This window comes from Chaetodon auriga, chromosome 13 (assembly GCF_051107435.1).
Source record: "Chaetodon auriga isolate fChaAug3 chromosome 13, fChaAug3.hap1, whole genome shotgun sequence".
In the NCBI taxonomy this organism is placed as follows: domain Eukaryota; kingdom Metazoa; phylum Chordata; class Actinopteri; order Chaetodontiformes; family Chaetodontidae; genus Chaetodon; species Chaetodon auriga.
In genome coordinates, this window is record NC_135086.1 from 10,834,512 (window position 1) to 10,851,676 (window position 17,165).

Genomic DNA, 17,165 nt, shown 5'->3' on the forward strand with positions numbered 1-17,165 from the left:
TGAGTTAGCAAGTTGTCAGTGGTCCAACATGGCAGTGGTGGTGGCGGTGGGGGTGGGGGTGGGGGGTGGGGGGGGACTGTCACCATCTAATCTCTGATGGCAGCAAAGCAGAAGTGTGAGGAATCCACATCAATTCTATTTTCACAAGACATACGACCGAGTGTCACCGATGTAACATTGTTAGGGCGCCGTGTTGGAGTGATGAATAATACAGGCAAAGGGCAGCAGATATAAACTAATCAGAGGGTTAGGGTCAAATACCAAGCCTGGCAGGACTCTACATGACATAAAATAAGAGAACACCCTACCTTATTATTATTAGAAGTAATAGTAGTAATAGCAGCACTAGTAGCTATAGCTCAGGGTTCAATGGAAAGTTTGTGGAATCAAATTAACACAAATGCTTGTTGAGTGTTCGTTGTGTGTGTGTGCGTGTGTGTGTGTGTCTGTCTGTCTGTCTGTCTCAGACACTCACTTTTCTTGTGCTGGATAACAATGTCCCAGATGCTGCGCCTGGAGCAGGGATCGACTCCTGTGGTGGGTTCATCCAGAACCACCAAGCGAGAGCCCCCTATGAAGGCGATGGAGATTGACAACTTGCGCTTCATGCCGCCCGACAGGGTGCCCACCCGCTTGTGTCTGTGAGCGTACATGCCTGTCTCCTCCAGGATCCTGTCAGGGAAGTCAATGAAAGGCATTCAACATGGAGCTCGTGTTAACATACTTTTTCTATGCATTACAACACAGTTTCTGGGTTGTCGTTCCATCAGTTACTCAGCGGGGGATTCTGAACTACAGGAACCAGAGGCGGGCTTATTACGGCTCCTCTTGCCATGCAGAAACCCTCCAGAAACAGTCACATGATGCAGCTGGGGGTTAAACCCATAGCTTAATGATGCCACAGAATGAAAAATGATTTTTCTAATGCTTGCTACCATAAGCTTATCCAAGAAGACAAAAAGGGATAAAATAAAATATTATAAAATCCTTCTGGAAAATGCGAGTTTGAAACAGGGAAACCATATTTTTCTGAATTATTCCTAGAACGCTCGGGGAAGGATAGCATTTCAATCTGCATGCAAAGGCTGTAGAAGTATCTGATACTTTTCACAGCTCTTGCTGTGTGGGGTTATTTCAAGTATAGCAAGTGTTTCAGCTATTCTGTCCTTGCCACAGATTAGAATTTTTGTACCAAGGCCTAAAGATACCTTTAAATTAGAGCAATTATCAGCATAATCTCCTTGATTATGATCATATCTGATTATTACTTGTTTTGTTCCCCTGTGCAACCAGTCAGTAGTGCTGAGCAGTGGCTATTGTTTACTGTTAAACTCTCCTAAACCCCAGCCATTGGAGAAACGTGCCATTGACTGACTTAAAGATATCATTTCAAGACATAAAATACTAATACAAATGGCACTGCTGCATCACGTAGAACCCATTACACCATCTATGAGACGCTCCCTGTCCTGGACGATCGGTCACTCACGTGCGGACTTGCTCCCGCAGTTCCCTGCGCGACCAGTGTGGGGCCTTGATCTCGCCGTACAGCAGCAGGTGCTCCTTGGTGGTCATGTGTTCAAAGAGGACATCGTACTGCATGCACACCCCGAGCTCTTTGCGAACGTCATCGATGTTGGTCTGCATATCTCTGCCGTACACCTCGATGGTGCCCGAGGATGGGGCGAAAAGGCCAGTCAGGAGAGACCTAAGCACAACACATCATTTATTACATCGAAACACTTAACTGATAGGATTATAAAATGTCATCACAGTTGACTGTGGTTTAACAGCTCATGTGTTATTATGTATTATCATCATAGAGTAGTTGTTGGTTATTTTATGCTTCATAATTGGGAAAAAGTTCAAATACAACTAAAATATATAGATATATTTGCTACCTGAGGTATAAAATGTTGAACATGCCCTTTGTTTTTGTCCCATAAGCTACTTTTCGTACTACCTCCCCAGCACTTTCCTCTTACACTATGATTTGTTTGTCCCAGGAATAACAAAGGACAAGAAATCCCTTCTTGGTTTTGGTTGTTTTTAACGTTGCTGAATCTTATTCTGCTGCTGTAGTCATTGTGCGTTTCTCTGGATAATAGCATCAGCAAAATTAGTCACATTTAAAATGTAAATGTAAGTGCTCCAGTTGATGAAGACCCATCAGGCTAATCTCTACCACGCTGCATTTGCTGTGCCAGATTTGGACAATACAATCTCCCTGTCAGCAGCAGGCCCTTGAGATGATTAAAGGCATGCACAAATCAAATTAAAAAGACACCACATACAGTATATGAATGGTCAAAAGGCATTTGCATTAATCATAGGACATGCTGATACAGTGGAAACAACTGTGCTACACATACATGGTAGTGGTCTTGCCGGCTCCATTGTGACCAAGCAGCGAGGTGACATGGCTCTCGTAGAAGGAAACATTAAGGTTTTGAATCGCCACTCGTTCGCCATAGGTCTTGCTGAGACCATGGAGGGCAACGCCCACCGGCAGCTCTGAGAAATCCTCACCGGTCTGAGAGGAAAGAGTGCTCTGTCCTGAGAGAAAGATGGAGACGGGAGCAGCCTGTAAATCAAACTTGCAGGGGATAGGAATTTAATGAAGAGTGAGGGGCAGACCGTGACATCATCTTTCAAAGCACACCTGAGGAGACATTACTGCTCACCTGCCGCAGGATACTACATTGTCTTTTTTTTCCCGTACCTTTTCCCTTGTCGTCAGAGAAGACTGGCTGTTTTTTCTGCATGATGTTGGTGAAGAGGAGTCCTCTGCCCACTTTGCTGTTTGATTTAATGCAACAGCACAGGTCAGCCCAGAAGGAGGCTTTGAAGGGGAAGTACCACGGAGCAGGGATGCCATACTTTCCTGTGGGGTAAAAAAAGACATGAAACACCATTTAGAGACAAGATAATCAAGCATTTCATAAACTGCTGTATTTGCTTCAACTAGGGTCTGTTAACATCATAATCATTTTAAAAAAAAAGTATAAAACAGATTGATTGTGATTGGCTGAGCTGCATTCAAAGCCACTGTAAAATATTCAAAACACACACACCTGTGACCACATTACATCGATATTACTGCGTCAAACAAATTGTTTTGATTTGGATTTACTGCTCAGGCTGAGCAGGAAGGAGGAGCAGGAGGAAGATCAAAAAAAAGAAAGGAGAAACCATGCCAGGTATATGTCACAACTATTATATAAGAGCAATTGCAAAAAAAAAAGGAGCCACGTTGCGCCTAACAACGCCCTTTAGCTGTTCAAAAATAACTGAAAACCACGGCCTCTTGGGGATTATTGCTTTATTAAATTACTTATGAGACAGAACAGCACTGAATGCCAGCATGATGGTGCATTTCCTCTTGATTCTTAACAAATATAGCTTGAGTGCATACTTTAAGTAGAAATGGCAGAAATGAAATGCTAATTTTGTTATGCTACTGCCAATTCTGCCATTTAGCTTCAACAGCAGCTGACCTGGCAAAGACTGAGTTCACTCTTTAACCAAAAAGAGGGGAAAATGTAGATACGTCCTTAAAGTGGGAAATTTTGCTTCATTTCATTTTAAGACGATGATTTGACAGTTTACCTGGGAAGACCATGCGGATGTAAGCCCCGATGATGAAGTACAGGATGGAGTCGATGAGCATTAGCCAGCACAGCCAACCGAACGAAGCTGTGTCTCCACTCAAGGGCGAGGTGTACGAGTTGCTCCACTGAATGCCTAAAGAAGTCAACGGAGGAAACGTTTCAATTTGCTCCCCAAAGTACCTTCAGTCCAAAGATCTTCTGGTGGCCTACATGCACCTACCTTCTCCTTGGGCCTCATAGCGAGAAACATATTGACTGGCATAACTGAAACAGGTCGGGGAAAACAAACTCTGCAGAAAAATGAGAGGCAAATTAGATGGAATACAGAGAGATAAGCAGCAACAAAAAAGGATATCTTCTATTTTTACACAGTAACTTTCTGTAATTCCTCTCTTCTGTGCTTTTGACAACTGTGCGGTGTGAAGTGATACTTCAAAAGCCTTTCTCAACGTGAAATGAAGAGTTTTGTTCGAGGCAAAAAAGGCTTTGATATGCGCAGTGATGTGATGTTGGAAAGAATGAAATATTTGACCTCAAATTATTGATCGTCACATAGTGAGCATCAAAATAATATTTTTTTATATTTGCAGAAAAATTACGTGCACAATTACAAAGCAGGAAAACTGCGTTCTGCAAACAGAAAACTGTGTAAACTGTCGGTTTACCCTCCACTACAACCCTGCCTACTTATTGTCAGAATGAGAAATAATAATAAAACCCCACAGTGGAAAACAACTGGAGGCAAAAGCTACTGTTTATTCACACATTTTCATAAAGCATTTTGAGGCTGCATTAATATATTTTGAATCATAATGTCGGTAAAATTGTTTTCTAAGAGAGATAGAGTAAATAACATTTTGGAACAAAATGAAATGGCATTGTGCCTCCTTCTGTGTTCCTTATCTCTCCATTCAATTCTCAGTATCTTCCAGAGAAAATGACAAGTAATTACACATATTACAGTACTTGTACTTGTTTAATATGCATAAATCATGACAGAGTCCTCACCAGGGCGCTCTTCTGGGAGAAGGTGAGATTCGTCTCCACGGCCATGACCACAATGAAGGGGAAGAAGCAGAGGACGTAAATGAGGCTGCTGCTAAGTCCGGCAATGTAGGTCTTGTCAAAGAAGGAGCTGACCAGGTAAGTGAAGGCCAGGATGCTCAAACCGTAGTCGCAGAGGTACAAGAAAAGGAGGAAGCTGTCACTGTTGGGCAGGATGTTGCCGTACTTGAGCACCAGCGTGAGGATGATGATGGTCAAAACGAGGAAGGCAGCGCACTCCAGGAACCAGGCAAAGAAGTGGCTGAGTGGGTTGACTCCCATCATTTTCATGTACTGTGGGACAAGGAAGACAAAGCAACGGATGGGATTTAATGTTACTGCATACTTCTTCATGGAAAAATCACAAAAAAAAGTCCTGGAAACACAAAATAGGGTCCTATTTTTCTTTTTTTTAATCAAAAACCTGTTTTGTTTTTTTTTTTACAACACATTTTGTTAATAGTGATGGTTGAGGACCAGTTGATTTGCTTCCCCGTTCTTTCATCTGTGCAGCTTTGGGTTGAAAATCAGATGTTTTTTGACAGCTTTAGTACTTTCAGCGCTATCGCATGTTTAATTAACAGGGATTTTATCATTATGAACATGTGGTATCGAAAAAGTATCAAAATGCTTTTGACAATCTTAATGGGATTACGCGGAAATGTCGGAAAGAAATAAAGATTCTGTGCCTGCTCGCCACGGGTGCTTACGAATGTTTACAGCAAAAGTCATTTTAACACTTGTTGCTGTGCTTAAAGCTCATCACACTGTCAACCGCTAATCAGAAAAAAAATACTTTTTTTACTTTTAAGAGAGAGAAGCACAAAAGAACAACGTGCCATTACAGGAATTCTTGGAAACTCAGTGGCAGGTTTGATCAAGTGAAAGAAAACGTTACCTCATGCAGCCTCATCTCTCTCTCCTGCACCAGTTTCTTCACAAAATCAGCCACGAACAGCACCCAGGCCATCATGAGCATGAGTGGGAAGACAAAAGAGATGGCCTCCAGGTACCTGGGGAATACAGAGACGCCAACTGTCAGTCAAACTGCTAGAAAGCCTAACGTCCAATCACTGTCAACAACAGCAGATGAAAAGGACTATCATTCAGCCGCTGCCTTGACAGAGACACAGAGATGCAGAGAGTGGAAGAGCAATATTGAAGGAGGGTTGGGGGTTTTTTGACAGCCGTGTTCTGATCCTCTTATTATTTACGCAAAATAAATGCCTCTCTATTTTATTTTTTATTTTTTCGACCTAATCATATCTGGAGCCTGACACACAGGAATTTAGTGCTTGCTGTTTTTCATACTACACAGCTATATATCACAGCTATCACGTCAGAAATGTTAAATGTCAGTGTTGTTGAGTAATAAATCAGAACGACGGAGAGGCGAGGATCATTGTATCTTAGAGTTGGTAGAACAAGAGACAGTGGCCCGCTGGTGCTTCCTACAGAGATATCAGCAGCGTCTTAGGACGCACTCGAGGGCAAGAGCAAACACAGGCATCGTGTTCAAGCATGATTTATAGGAAACAATCTAGTGTATCGATGCACAAGTTAATGCCAAATCCATGTTGGGTTGTACGTACACTACAGAGATGAGTGATGTTCTTTATGGATGGTTATTAACGGCCTGAAGGGCGTTTCAGTGTGTGTGTCTGTGAGTATGGTCTTCAAAAGTGAGTACACAATAATAGTGAATATTCATGCTCATGGTGTGGAGCCAATTATGAAGTGAAAAGGCTCCTGTGAGTGATGACATCCCAAGTGGCAAATGAATAATGAGAAAGCATGCATTATTCCACACCAGTGCCCTCAGATAGGCGCTGTGCATGCTTTCATGTTTCTTTGCATGCATCCATACGGGAGCTGTTCACAGTGTATGTGTGTACAGAATGTGCATCCATGTATTCAGGGGACTCACTCATCGCGGGGGTGGCAGGGATAGGGGAAGGGCTGCAGCTGGACGGCCGGCTCTGCGACTCTCTGTCCAGTCTGGGTTTCAATGATAGCCCGATCGATGTTCTCCTGCAGGTAGACAAAGCCCCGGTTGTAGCGCAGCGTCCGCCTGGCCGAGATGTGCGGGTCCTTCACAAAATAGGGGTCCCGGACTCTGTCGGTACGCATGACGTTGTCCATGTGCATGCGGATAGTGTAGCTGACTTTAGGAGGCAGGGAGGATGAGGAGGAGGAAGATCTTGCCTGACGCTTCTTGGATGAGTCCTCGTCCTTGGGAAGCTTGAAGATGACACCTTGAAGACACATTGCACCATCTCACTGCATGCAGTTTTAAACTTCCGAGACAAAATTCAAAGACCAGCCTCACTCTTAAGTTTCTTTACAATTTCTTTATAAACTGTTGCTAAGTCAGATCTCCTGTGAGCCTTTGTCACAGGCTGGGCTTACACTCATGAAGCCTTGGAATTATCTTACCCACAAACTCTGACACAGACACAAGTCAAGAGGTAGAATCAGCGCCTCGTGTTTGTATGCCTTTACGTTCAGACTCACATAATATATGTAGTGGAGACTTTGAAGAAAATTAATTAAAGGTATTTTTTAGTGAAATGGAAGTCATCACTATATTGAAATGTATGATTGTGGTGAATAATTTCCAGTGAGAAACATGCTGTCTTCACTTCTATTTTTACAGAGGAGTACAGAGGACTGATAGAGAGCTTCACCACATGGTGCAACCACAATCACCTGAAGCTCAATATCAAAGCAATGAGCTTGTGATGGACTACAATGCTTTAAATATGGATGTTGCTGTGAAGAAGCTGCAAATTGTACATGGACGCTTCACACACATCTTCAACTCAGCAGCACAGAAGATCTACACAACCAGCACAGTTTGAAGGTGGACGCCCAAGATTAATGTCACCAATTCAGTATCTGACCAGATGTGAAATATGGTCACATTCTCCCCCTCTGTTCCTGAGTTATGGTGTTCAATAATGGCCAGAAAAGTGTCTCTGCAGAACATTATGACATCACAGTGAAGTTGACCTTTGACCTTCTGGATATTAAATGTCATCACTTCATCATTTTATCCTCTGAAACATTTGTCTGAAATTGTGTCATAATAAGCGTATGAATTCTTGAGTTATCTCCAGAAATGTGTTTTGTAAGGTCACAGTGACCTTGACCCCCAAACTCTTTCATCTTTGAGTCTGAGTGAACATTTGTGCCAAAGGAAATTCCCTCAAGGCCTTCCTGAGAACTCACGTTCAGGAGAATTTGACAGACAACCTGAAAACATAACGCCTCCAGCCACAGCTGTCGCTGGTGTGGAGGCATAAAATGTAATGGATTACTGCACAATGGAGGGCACATTAACAACCTAGCTGGCTGTAAATCTGGGCTGGAGTCCTCTGCTATGTGGGAAAACCTAATGGGTAATCTACTGGGCTACTCCTATTATAAGGGGAAAGATTAATCAATATCATAAATCTTTTTCAAATGCTTGCATTACAGTGATTCAGCGGACAAGCAATGCAAAATCGACCAAAATCTACACCCACTCAAGCAGGGTGGAAACCGCTGCAGGCCGTGAACGCACGATTTACTCACTTGCATAGAGATCACGATTTTTGGCAAGGTCATGAGCTACGGCGTTGAGCTCGTCGGCAGAGTCGTAACCACGGTAGCGGTCAAACTTGATACAGGACGAGAGGTCCACCATCAGGGTGGACAAGGTAGTGATCTGTTTCAGTATGTGCTTGTTCTTCTCCAGCAAGGCCGTCATGTTAGCTTTGGGGGAAAAAAAAGAGAGAGAGAGAGAGAGAGAGAGAGAGAGAGAGAGAGAAAGAAAATTGTAAGTCCAGTTTAAGCTTTGATTGCTGCAAATGCAAATTAATATAATGACATTTGTTTGAGAGACGCCTGCAGAAATTCATGTTGAAAAGAGTGCAATGCTTCCTGTAAACGGATGGAGCGGTCCCATTTTCTGATAGTGTGGATATTTTACAGGCAGTAAGTGAGGGAGGAATAGAAAGGTAAGCCTGGTATCTGCAGCTTACAAAAGTAAGACCTTCAAATGCTCACTCACAGAAGTTGCTGAGCGTCTCCTTCATTTTGCCGACATTGATGTCTGTCTGCATCTCAATGAAGTTCTTCACAAAGGAATTGCCGAGGGAATTCTGACAGGAGGGGAGGGAGAGTGGAAGAGACAATGCACAACATCAAGATTCAGCTGCTGGAACTCGTTGAAGACCACTGCAAAGTTTATCTCCAAACTTTCAGACGACAGCGAGCCAGCTAGAATAATCAGATAGACAGAAGACAGAAGTTCTGGGTTTTCATACCTGCAGCATTGGCAAAGTTTGGCTGAGCATTTGGGCAGAGTTTATGATGTAGTTGGAGGACTCGATCCAGTCCTCAGAGTGCTTCCTCAGATTTGCAAACTCCTGCAAGGTCGCGTTGGCCTGCACAAGGACAAGACAAGGGTGAGAACATGTGCAATGACTGGGTCTCAGCAAGATTTCATAACCTGCCTTGTGTGTGTGTGTGTGTGTGTGTGTGTGTGTGTGTGTGTGTGTGTGTGTGTGTGGCTGTTTGAGTCTGTGAAGGCAGCAGTGTGCTAAAAACAAAGTCAAACTTGCTCAAAATAGAACCACAGCAGAAGATGGTGGTGCATACAAATATGTGTATACACCCTGCAACTCTGTATTTCTTGTTTACGACATGCTGTGAAGACTAAACAGGTAACTATGGCCTAGAAGAGGTAGAAATAGCAGGGACAAACAGTTCTGCTGTACTGTAAAAGCCTGATAGAGTCAGATGAGGGATTTCGGAGGATTTAAAAGATAAAGTTCATGAGGGTCAGGGAAGCGCTAACCCCCCCAGACAAGCTGATTGTGGCGTGTTTGAGCTGAAAAACAAAGGAAATGGATTGGAAAATGAGGCAGAGATGCCATCATGGACCAATTCTGATAATTTTCACAGCCTGCAGACAGGTGAGGAAACAGCTTAGCCAGTAAACCTGCACCATATGGAGCAGTTTGTTTACCGTATGTGTGGGTGGAGTAAAGGGGAGGGGAAGCAAACTGTGCATGTGTTCATTCATTCTGCATGTACTGCATACCTTCTCCATGATGGCCCTGGTGACGGGTGTGTCAGGGGTGTACAGAATTTGTCCCATCAGCATCGGTTTGAGGAAGGCCCAGGCGATGGCTCCTCCTGTGGTGTTCACCATGTCCAGATACATGTTCGTACAGAAGGGAGCTACACAAGGAGATGAGCCATCAGACGCACAGTATTTACATGGGTGAAATGTTTTATTTGACCAACTAACAAACTCTGATATTTAGATATGAAGATTATTTTTGAGCTACTGTAACAAATCCCATGAAAAGATCAAAACTGATGGTCTTCATGTTTTTAACTTCCCTACAGGGTTTGCAGCACTTAGCCCAAGACCAATCATTCCCAAGACGACAGTATAATCTTTAGAAAAGGTCACAACTATATAGCTTCAGCAATACTTGATGGTAGGATCAATTTCATGGGCTGATGTTAAGAAAAACCATCCTTTACGAACTGGTCAGCCTGAACTAAACATCTTCCTAAAGACTTGTGGGAGTGAAGGTGGTGAACATGTTTAATCATCATTGGATGATCCCAGATTTCTGGATGACTCCAGATGATTCCAGATTTTTGATTGTGTATATATGGTAGCTGCTTTTACTACCCTTTAAAATAGTATAACATGCCATGCTGTGAATGCTTTTGATTGCAAAGGAATCCCATGAAAAACACTGAATATTAGGTAAAGAATGTGGCAAGAATGGTGACTGCACTGACAATATAGCTGTAAAAGTCTGTCCTCCCAACATACTGGCATTTCGTGGAATCTTGAACCTCTCGATCATCTCCTCCCTGTGGGGGTCACTGGGGGAGGAAGGGTCTGACTCGGACACAAGGGGGAGCTCAGAGATTCCAAACAGAGCCAGGATCCCTTTACTGCACAGCGCTCGAGAGAGGGTCACGAACGTAGCTTTGCTAGACATGGTGCTTCTCTGTCCTCTCGCCATCTGGGGACAAACAGAGATTGAAACTTCATGTATCTAAAATTGATTATCGTGCAAATAGACACAGACACACAAAGTAACACATTGTGTGCAAATCACTGTAGAGTAGTAAAGACTACACACTGCATGAAATTCATTGCTGGCCACCAGGTTGAGGTCGTCGATGGAGAGCAGGTAGCTTTGCAGCTGACTGATAGCAGGAAGAAACTTGTTCATCACGTTGGTTAAAACCTCAGCCACCTGAAGCATAACGCCCACGAAGCTCTGCATGTCTTCAGACAACACCATCTGGAAGAAAGGGACAGGCATTGAGACATGTTTTTCTTTATTGTCCTCACCGTGACTTCACATTCTTTACAATTGACATTTTTCATGTTTCCTTTGTCACGCATTGCTTTATCATGCAGGTCTTGTTCTAAAGCAAGATGTGCGTTATGGAAGACAGCAGCACAGTGCTCTTACACCGGTGTGAATAAAAGTGATCAACTAGCGGAGGCGTTTCCTCAAAACGAAAAATACCATCCCCAGAATATCTCTGAAAAGTTTCCATCGGCTTCACATTTTCCCTGAGCATACTGCAGCGTTCCTCACTCTTTCCCTCTCTGTAATTGTTGTCACTTTATTCTCAGTCGAGTTTAAAATGATTTGGTTGATTCAATCAAGGCAACAAGATCAATAAAACAAGTAGCATGAGCTTACATGTTAGGCAGCCACACATCTTTTTTTCCAATTACGTTAGAAGCTATTATTAACCACAGTCAGTCTTTGTTGGTCAATTTCATCTCAGTTATTTTAATTGGGCACACTTTTAGAGTAGAGCTACATTCACGGGGAACATTATGCTCCCATAAAAATTCAATTGAACAAAGCACCTACAGATGTCTTTCCAACTCCCTCCATGAAATCCGTAAACATCAGTCTCAATTCCACGGCCTGAAACTTCACACAACCTTGTTTCTTTTTACCAGTACCATGTAGTTAGAATGTGAAAAGCTCTGTGAAACACCTCAATATGATAAATATAGATCATGCAAATGTAATATAAATAGAAATAAGCTTTCACAGGCTTCAGTTTTGCCCATCTTGTGTCTGGTCTTTACTTACTTTAGTAATTGGTAAAACTTCCATCTGCTGATTTTCTGCCCACTTGAAGGCAGTGGAAACAACTTTAAACACAATGTCATCTTGCAGCTGATCAGGCAAACCTGTAACATTATCCCTTATTTGGAGTCCTGTTTTTGGCCACATGGACAATGCAAATCCAGTTTTCATCTCTGTTTAGTTTTGGTTTTGCCTTCACCAACTGCTAAAAGAAATATCAGCCTCTTGAGCAGCTAAGTAGAATATGTAAATCTATAGGTACCGGAATTTTGACTAGACTCTAAATGCGGCACAAGACATAGAAAAGGCCTAGTAATTGCCTTTAAATGACTGTGTCTGGGTAGCTAGACGTGTTCTACTCCTACACATGTTCTACATGGTTCAAATATGGACGGACTGTTGGAGTTTTTTGGGATGGACAGTGTTTGTTTTCTTAGATCAAATGGAAAAAAAAAAACATCAGTTACGAAATCCATTTTTTTAAAACATGTGAGGGAGACAGAGCTTCATCTGGGGAACAAATATTTTCTTGCACAAAAGCAAATTTCTCTCTGACTTACAAGTTCCTCAAACGAACACACTGTAGCATCAAACATATTTTCCAGCTGCCCAACAGAAACGATTTTCTTTGTCTTTTCAGCCAGACAGAAGAAGATGCAAACACAAAGAAAACAGCATTCACCAGAACAAAGTGTAGCAGGTTATTTCTCTTTCGACAGAAGACTCTCAGTTCAGCCTTACTTTGTAGATGAGTTTCTCCACGTTGAGATGGCGAACGATCAGCACTGAGAAGTTGTACCACTCTTCAGCGGACATGGAGCAGAAGGTGTTTGAGATGACGGCATCTTCCTGATTCATTTTGAAGGATCCTGTGGAGTCGCAGTGACGCAAATCCACCAACCAGGAGAAGATCTGTTTCAAAAGCATTAAGAGAGGATGTAAACAGTTAATGGTGGTTACAGAAGCACAGGAAACGGGACGTCACGCACCAAAATGCAGGTCGGTACTATAAACATGATCTATGCTTTAACGGTGCATCACTGATACCAGATTCCTACTTGTTCACCTGAGGCTTTATATTATAAATGAGCTTCTGACACATTTTGGAACATGCTGTGTTGATTTGATGTAGTATTTTAGTATTTTTCTCTGACTGCTTGACTGTTTTCAAGCTGGAAATCACATCATTGTCCCGATTCAAGGGATGTGTTTGAGTTACATACAGTAGGTCAGCTGCTGTACAACCACATCTCATGTTGATATTTTAGTGCAGTGATGTGGTGCATTCATTTTACTTTGGTATCTCCATTTGATGTAACTTTATACGTCTACTTCCATTATATTTTGGAGGCCAATATTGTACTTTTCACTCCATTACATTTATTTAACAGGAGTTACTAGTTACTTTGCAGATTCAGATTACTAATGCAAAATCTAGGTCAACGAAGAAATATTACAAATGATGATAAACTGTGAATTATTACTTCAGATCAAGCTACCCAGCGATATATGTAGTAGTTAAAACTAGCTCAGTCTTCATCAGCTGCAACATTAGCAATGCTTACACTTTAACACCTCAATAATTAAAATCCAATAATATAATATTTATTATTCTGGAATAAGACATTCTGCATAATTAATTGTACCTTTTTTATACTTTAAGCATATTTTGATGCCAATACTTATGCATTTTTATGTTAAATACACTGTAGTATTGGTACTTCTAGTAAAAAGAGTGTGCAAAACAGGCTAACAGTCGTGGAAACCATAAATTATGACAGTATTGACCTTGTTCCAAATTGTTTGCTGTGGAATATCGTTGTGTGATTTCTCTGCAACACTGCAGACATTTAGCAGTACACTGCGTCTTCATATTGAGTGAGGTTGTGATTAAATGTCTGCTTGCACACTATGTGCTGTACGTGGAGGATGTCCCTGGCTCACCACTAAATTGTTGTTTGGTAGAGTGGTTTCCAACAGGAGTTGGAGGGCTGCTGGATCAAAATCCATGTGTTGTTGAACGTCCACAATGAAGGCCGTTTTATTCCTCAGCATCTCGCCAACTGTCACCATTGCTGGGAAATAAAGCGAGAGAGAGAATTTTCATGATGGCGTTGATCAAGTGTATTGTCTGCTTTTTCATATACACCCGGTATGTGTAGTTTTACTTCTATAATGGTGGAAACTACACAAAAACAGTCTGTGAAATCTCCAAAGGATCGCTGTTGCTTCCAGTTCCATTTTTTTCATGTAGTTTTTAAAGTTGTGTCTTAAATTATTTTTTAATGTAGCTCTGTATCCTGATCGCATTCCCTGCTGCAGAATAGCTGCAACAGCCTCAAGGTGTGTTCGCTGTACCTTTCTTTATTATAATGGCAGTTGCCAATACCTGTTTTGCATCTTCAGTGCAACCCTGAAAGATGTCAACTGTTTCCTCAGCCAGCCAATCACAATGAAGAGGACAGTGGTTCAATGTTTCCCGGAGCAACAATGACAGACAAAGTGAGAGTGTAGAAACTGGCCGCTGTAATAACTTATTATTGTTAGATCATCCAGCAACAAACGAAGCGGTGGCATCAGACACGAGTGAGCAACGGGAGAGCTGAAATGAGCAGTCTGTTGTTATGGAAACAAGCTTTGTGATGGGCATTTTCCTTACTGATGGCGCATCAGGAAGCGCCCTTTAAATTCAAGTGACCACGGCCCTGAATCAAAACTTACCTTTCGGATTACAATAAACTACATACACATCTGTTTTTTTCCCCCACATAAATTGTATATACAGGAATTCAGTTGTTCAAAATGTTTTCATGTGTGTCCATCCTTTTCCTTATCCATAATTATCCAGCCAAGAAAAAACAAAACGAGCCCTGAGAAGTATAGTCCGTGCAGTGGTGGTGTGTTATATCATACCGTGAATTACAGTAACTGTTGTGATCTATACCTTTGCTCTTCTGAGCCAAAGAAGCTGGGAAAAGCAAAAAAAAACAAAACAAAAACAAAACCCTTGTTAAATTATACTATGTACATCTGGAATGAGGCCCCCCACTGTCAGGTTTTTCATGCCCATGTGGAACAATAGCAAATTTATACCTGGAAGAGAAGACGCTGGTTTTGAGACGTGGGCAAACAAAGGATTAAGCAGGATAATGGATTTAAGGCTAATGTCATTTATTGAACTACAAGAAAAGTTTGATATTCCTTCAAGACATTTCTTAAAGTTTTTAAAATAAGAAATGTTATCTCTGCAACTGAAAACCACTCAGTTACTCCGGTGCCTCTCTCAGTGCTGGAAGACATTACAGTGACACACACTGTTGGTGGTGGACAGGTATCCCTGCTCTGGAAGATGTTTGTAGATAAGTCACCTGAGTCTTCAGGAGATAAATCTAAAAGCTGGAGGCTAAACTTACAGGAGGAAATCTCACAGGAGGAAGTGTTTGAGGTGTGTTTGAAGGCTCAAACGCAAACAATTAACACTCGGCTCAAGTTGCTACAATACAATTCGATTTTAAGAACATATACAACACCACTAAAACATTCCTTTAATAGCAATCCGCCAGACACTTCAAATGGAACAGCTCTGGGAAGGAGGTTTTGATACCCAGAGAGCAAAACTGACAATCCCTCAGCCAATACATCCTGGGTATTTGGTGATTTTATTACTAAGGGAGTGACCATGCACTAGAAGACTTGTGTTTCCTCCAAGCTTAAAGCCCTATTCACACAGGACTCGTATTACCAGGTGCTCTTTAGAAATCACCCCACCCAGAACTTACTGTATGCATTTCACGTGGCGCATTTGCATGAGCCAAGTCTGTATTTTACTCACACACAGTGCTATCACATCACCTCTCTGTCTGATTAAAAATGGTCAGAAATTTTTACTTTAGATTTATGGACATGGCAGATTAGCATGGGATTAAGATCACAGACCGTTGCAATTATAACAAATTACTAGAGATGACTTGTTAAGGCTAGAATAGGCCTTAAGAGAGTCATAGCTACCAGACGAAAAAATGTGAACAAATCAAGTATCAATCAATACATCAAGGATCTACTATCATGTGGCAATGATCAATAAAGACTGGAGACCAGGGACTGGAATCAGATTATTAAATGCAGCAGCCATGCAATGTTCAAGATTTCTGTACATTATCATTTCTGTCACATCTTTATATTTACCTCTGTTTTAATTACTTGCCTATTCATTTGATGATTCAGTATAATGTATTTGCTGCCAAGACTGACCCTCTTATCAATATTTAATGTTTGCTATAATTATAAAACCACTATATAAACGTTGTTAAGAAAACCCCTCTAGTGATATAGAGAAGTGTCTCACCTGGGGACGTGGCGTTAATCTTGAGAGAGCTCAGGCTGCTGGTGTTAAAGCTCAAACCTTGAGTCAACACCGAGGTCCTGTCATCGCATACACACATGCATGCAAACACACACACACAGGAACACAAACACAAACAGATGAATGCACTTTAGTCAAAAATATTCCTTTGGAAGAAACTTTCATCTCGGGAAAATAAAATGCTGCCAGGCCTCCTGCAGGCTAAATGGGCTGAGGTGAAAATTCAGTTAAATCAACACAAGGAAACTTTGCTTATTGGCTCCAAACGACGACGAGAGGTAACTGTCTGATTCTGCAGACTTCAATACCGTCAAATCCTGTGAGGTGAGTTCGCTTAAGTGCAACAGCCTGGACTACTCTTTGATGCAAATTCTAAAAAAAGGGATCAGTGAGGTGAAGATGTAGATGATGGTGAGAGCAGCTTCCTACAAACATGAACAGCATTAAAGATGCACAGAGACAATGCCGTACCAGTTTGAGCGGACGTTGTAGGTGCTTGGGTCTCCGATGACGGTCTCGAGGATGGCATCGCTCAGAGAGGTCATGTTCATCATCAGACTCTCAATCAACATCTGCAGGCTGGGCAGGAAAGTGTGACACAGCTGACCGGGCTCTATGGAGACGGTCCACAGCAGCAGACGCACAGTCTCCGTATTCTCCAAGGTGCACACCTACAACAAGTCAGTCATGTAAGCACCACAAGGAGTTTCTGACGGCTAAATCTCAGCATGAAACATATTCAACAAAGATCGGTTGGTTAGTCATACTGTGTCACTATACTTGACTAGTTCATTTTAGGACATTCAGGGTTAGAGCCTGCAGGAAATCTGTCTCGCTGTGCTTCAAAAGAACCAATCCAGCTCAAAAATTTTATATTTTTTTTTAGCCTTTTTCCTGAAAAGTTTTACTGTTGATGAGTCTGTCTTTCAGCCTTCCCCTTCAGGTCTGAGCAACACACTGAATACTTGTGATTTATGATTTGCAGCATTTCTGGCACTGGCAACAAATAAT

The 17,165-nt window shown here is 42.0% G+C and overlaps 1 protein-coding gene across 1 annotated transcript in view; it reads right to left on the reverse strand.

Moving 5' to 3' along the window:
• abca12 (ATP-binding cassette, sub-family A (ABC1), member 12) overlaps positions 1-17,165 on the reverse strand; it is a 67,560-nt gene that overhangs the window by 24,440 nt on the left and 25,955 nt on the right. Inside the window, exons 30-48 of the mRNA XM_076746878.1 lie at positions 16,626-16,825; positions 16,137-16,213; positions 13,736-13,866; positions 12,533-12,703; positions 10,814-10,978; positions 10,498-10,693; positions 9,745-9,884; positions 8,966-9,085; positions 8,710-8,800; positions 8,232-8,411; positions 6,583-6,910; positions 5,554-5,668; positions 4,620-4,949; positions 3,832-3,901; positions 3,610-3,744; positions 2,723-2,884; positions 2,373-2,556; positions 1,490-1,708; positions 476-672 (exon numbers count right to left, since the gene is read on the reverse strand). Coding sequence (XP_076602993.1) covers positions 476-672; positions 1,490-1,708; positions 2,373-2,556; positions 2,723-2,884; positions 3,610-3,744; positions 3,832-3,901; positions 4,620-4,949; positions 5,554-5,668; positions 6,583-6,910; positions 8,232-8,411; positions 8,710-8,800; positions 8,966-9,085; positions 9,745-9,884; positions 10,498-10,693; positions 10,814-10,978; positions 12,533-12,703; positions 13,736-13,866; positions 16,137-16,213; positions 16,626-16,825 — 3,211 coding nt within the window. The remainder of the gene's footprint in view (positions 1-475; positions 673-1,489; positions 1,709-2,372; positions 2,557-2,722; positions 2,885-3,609; positions 3,745-3,831; positions 3,902-4,619; positions 4,950-5,553; positions 5,669-6,582; positions 6,911-8,231; positions 8,412-8,709; positions 8,801-8,965; positions 9,086-9,744; positions 9,885-10,497; positions 10,694-10,813; positions 10,979-12,532; positions 12,704-13,735; positions 13,867-16,136; positions 16,214-16,625; positions 16,826-17,165) is intronic.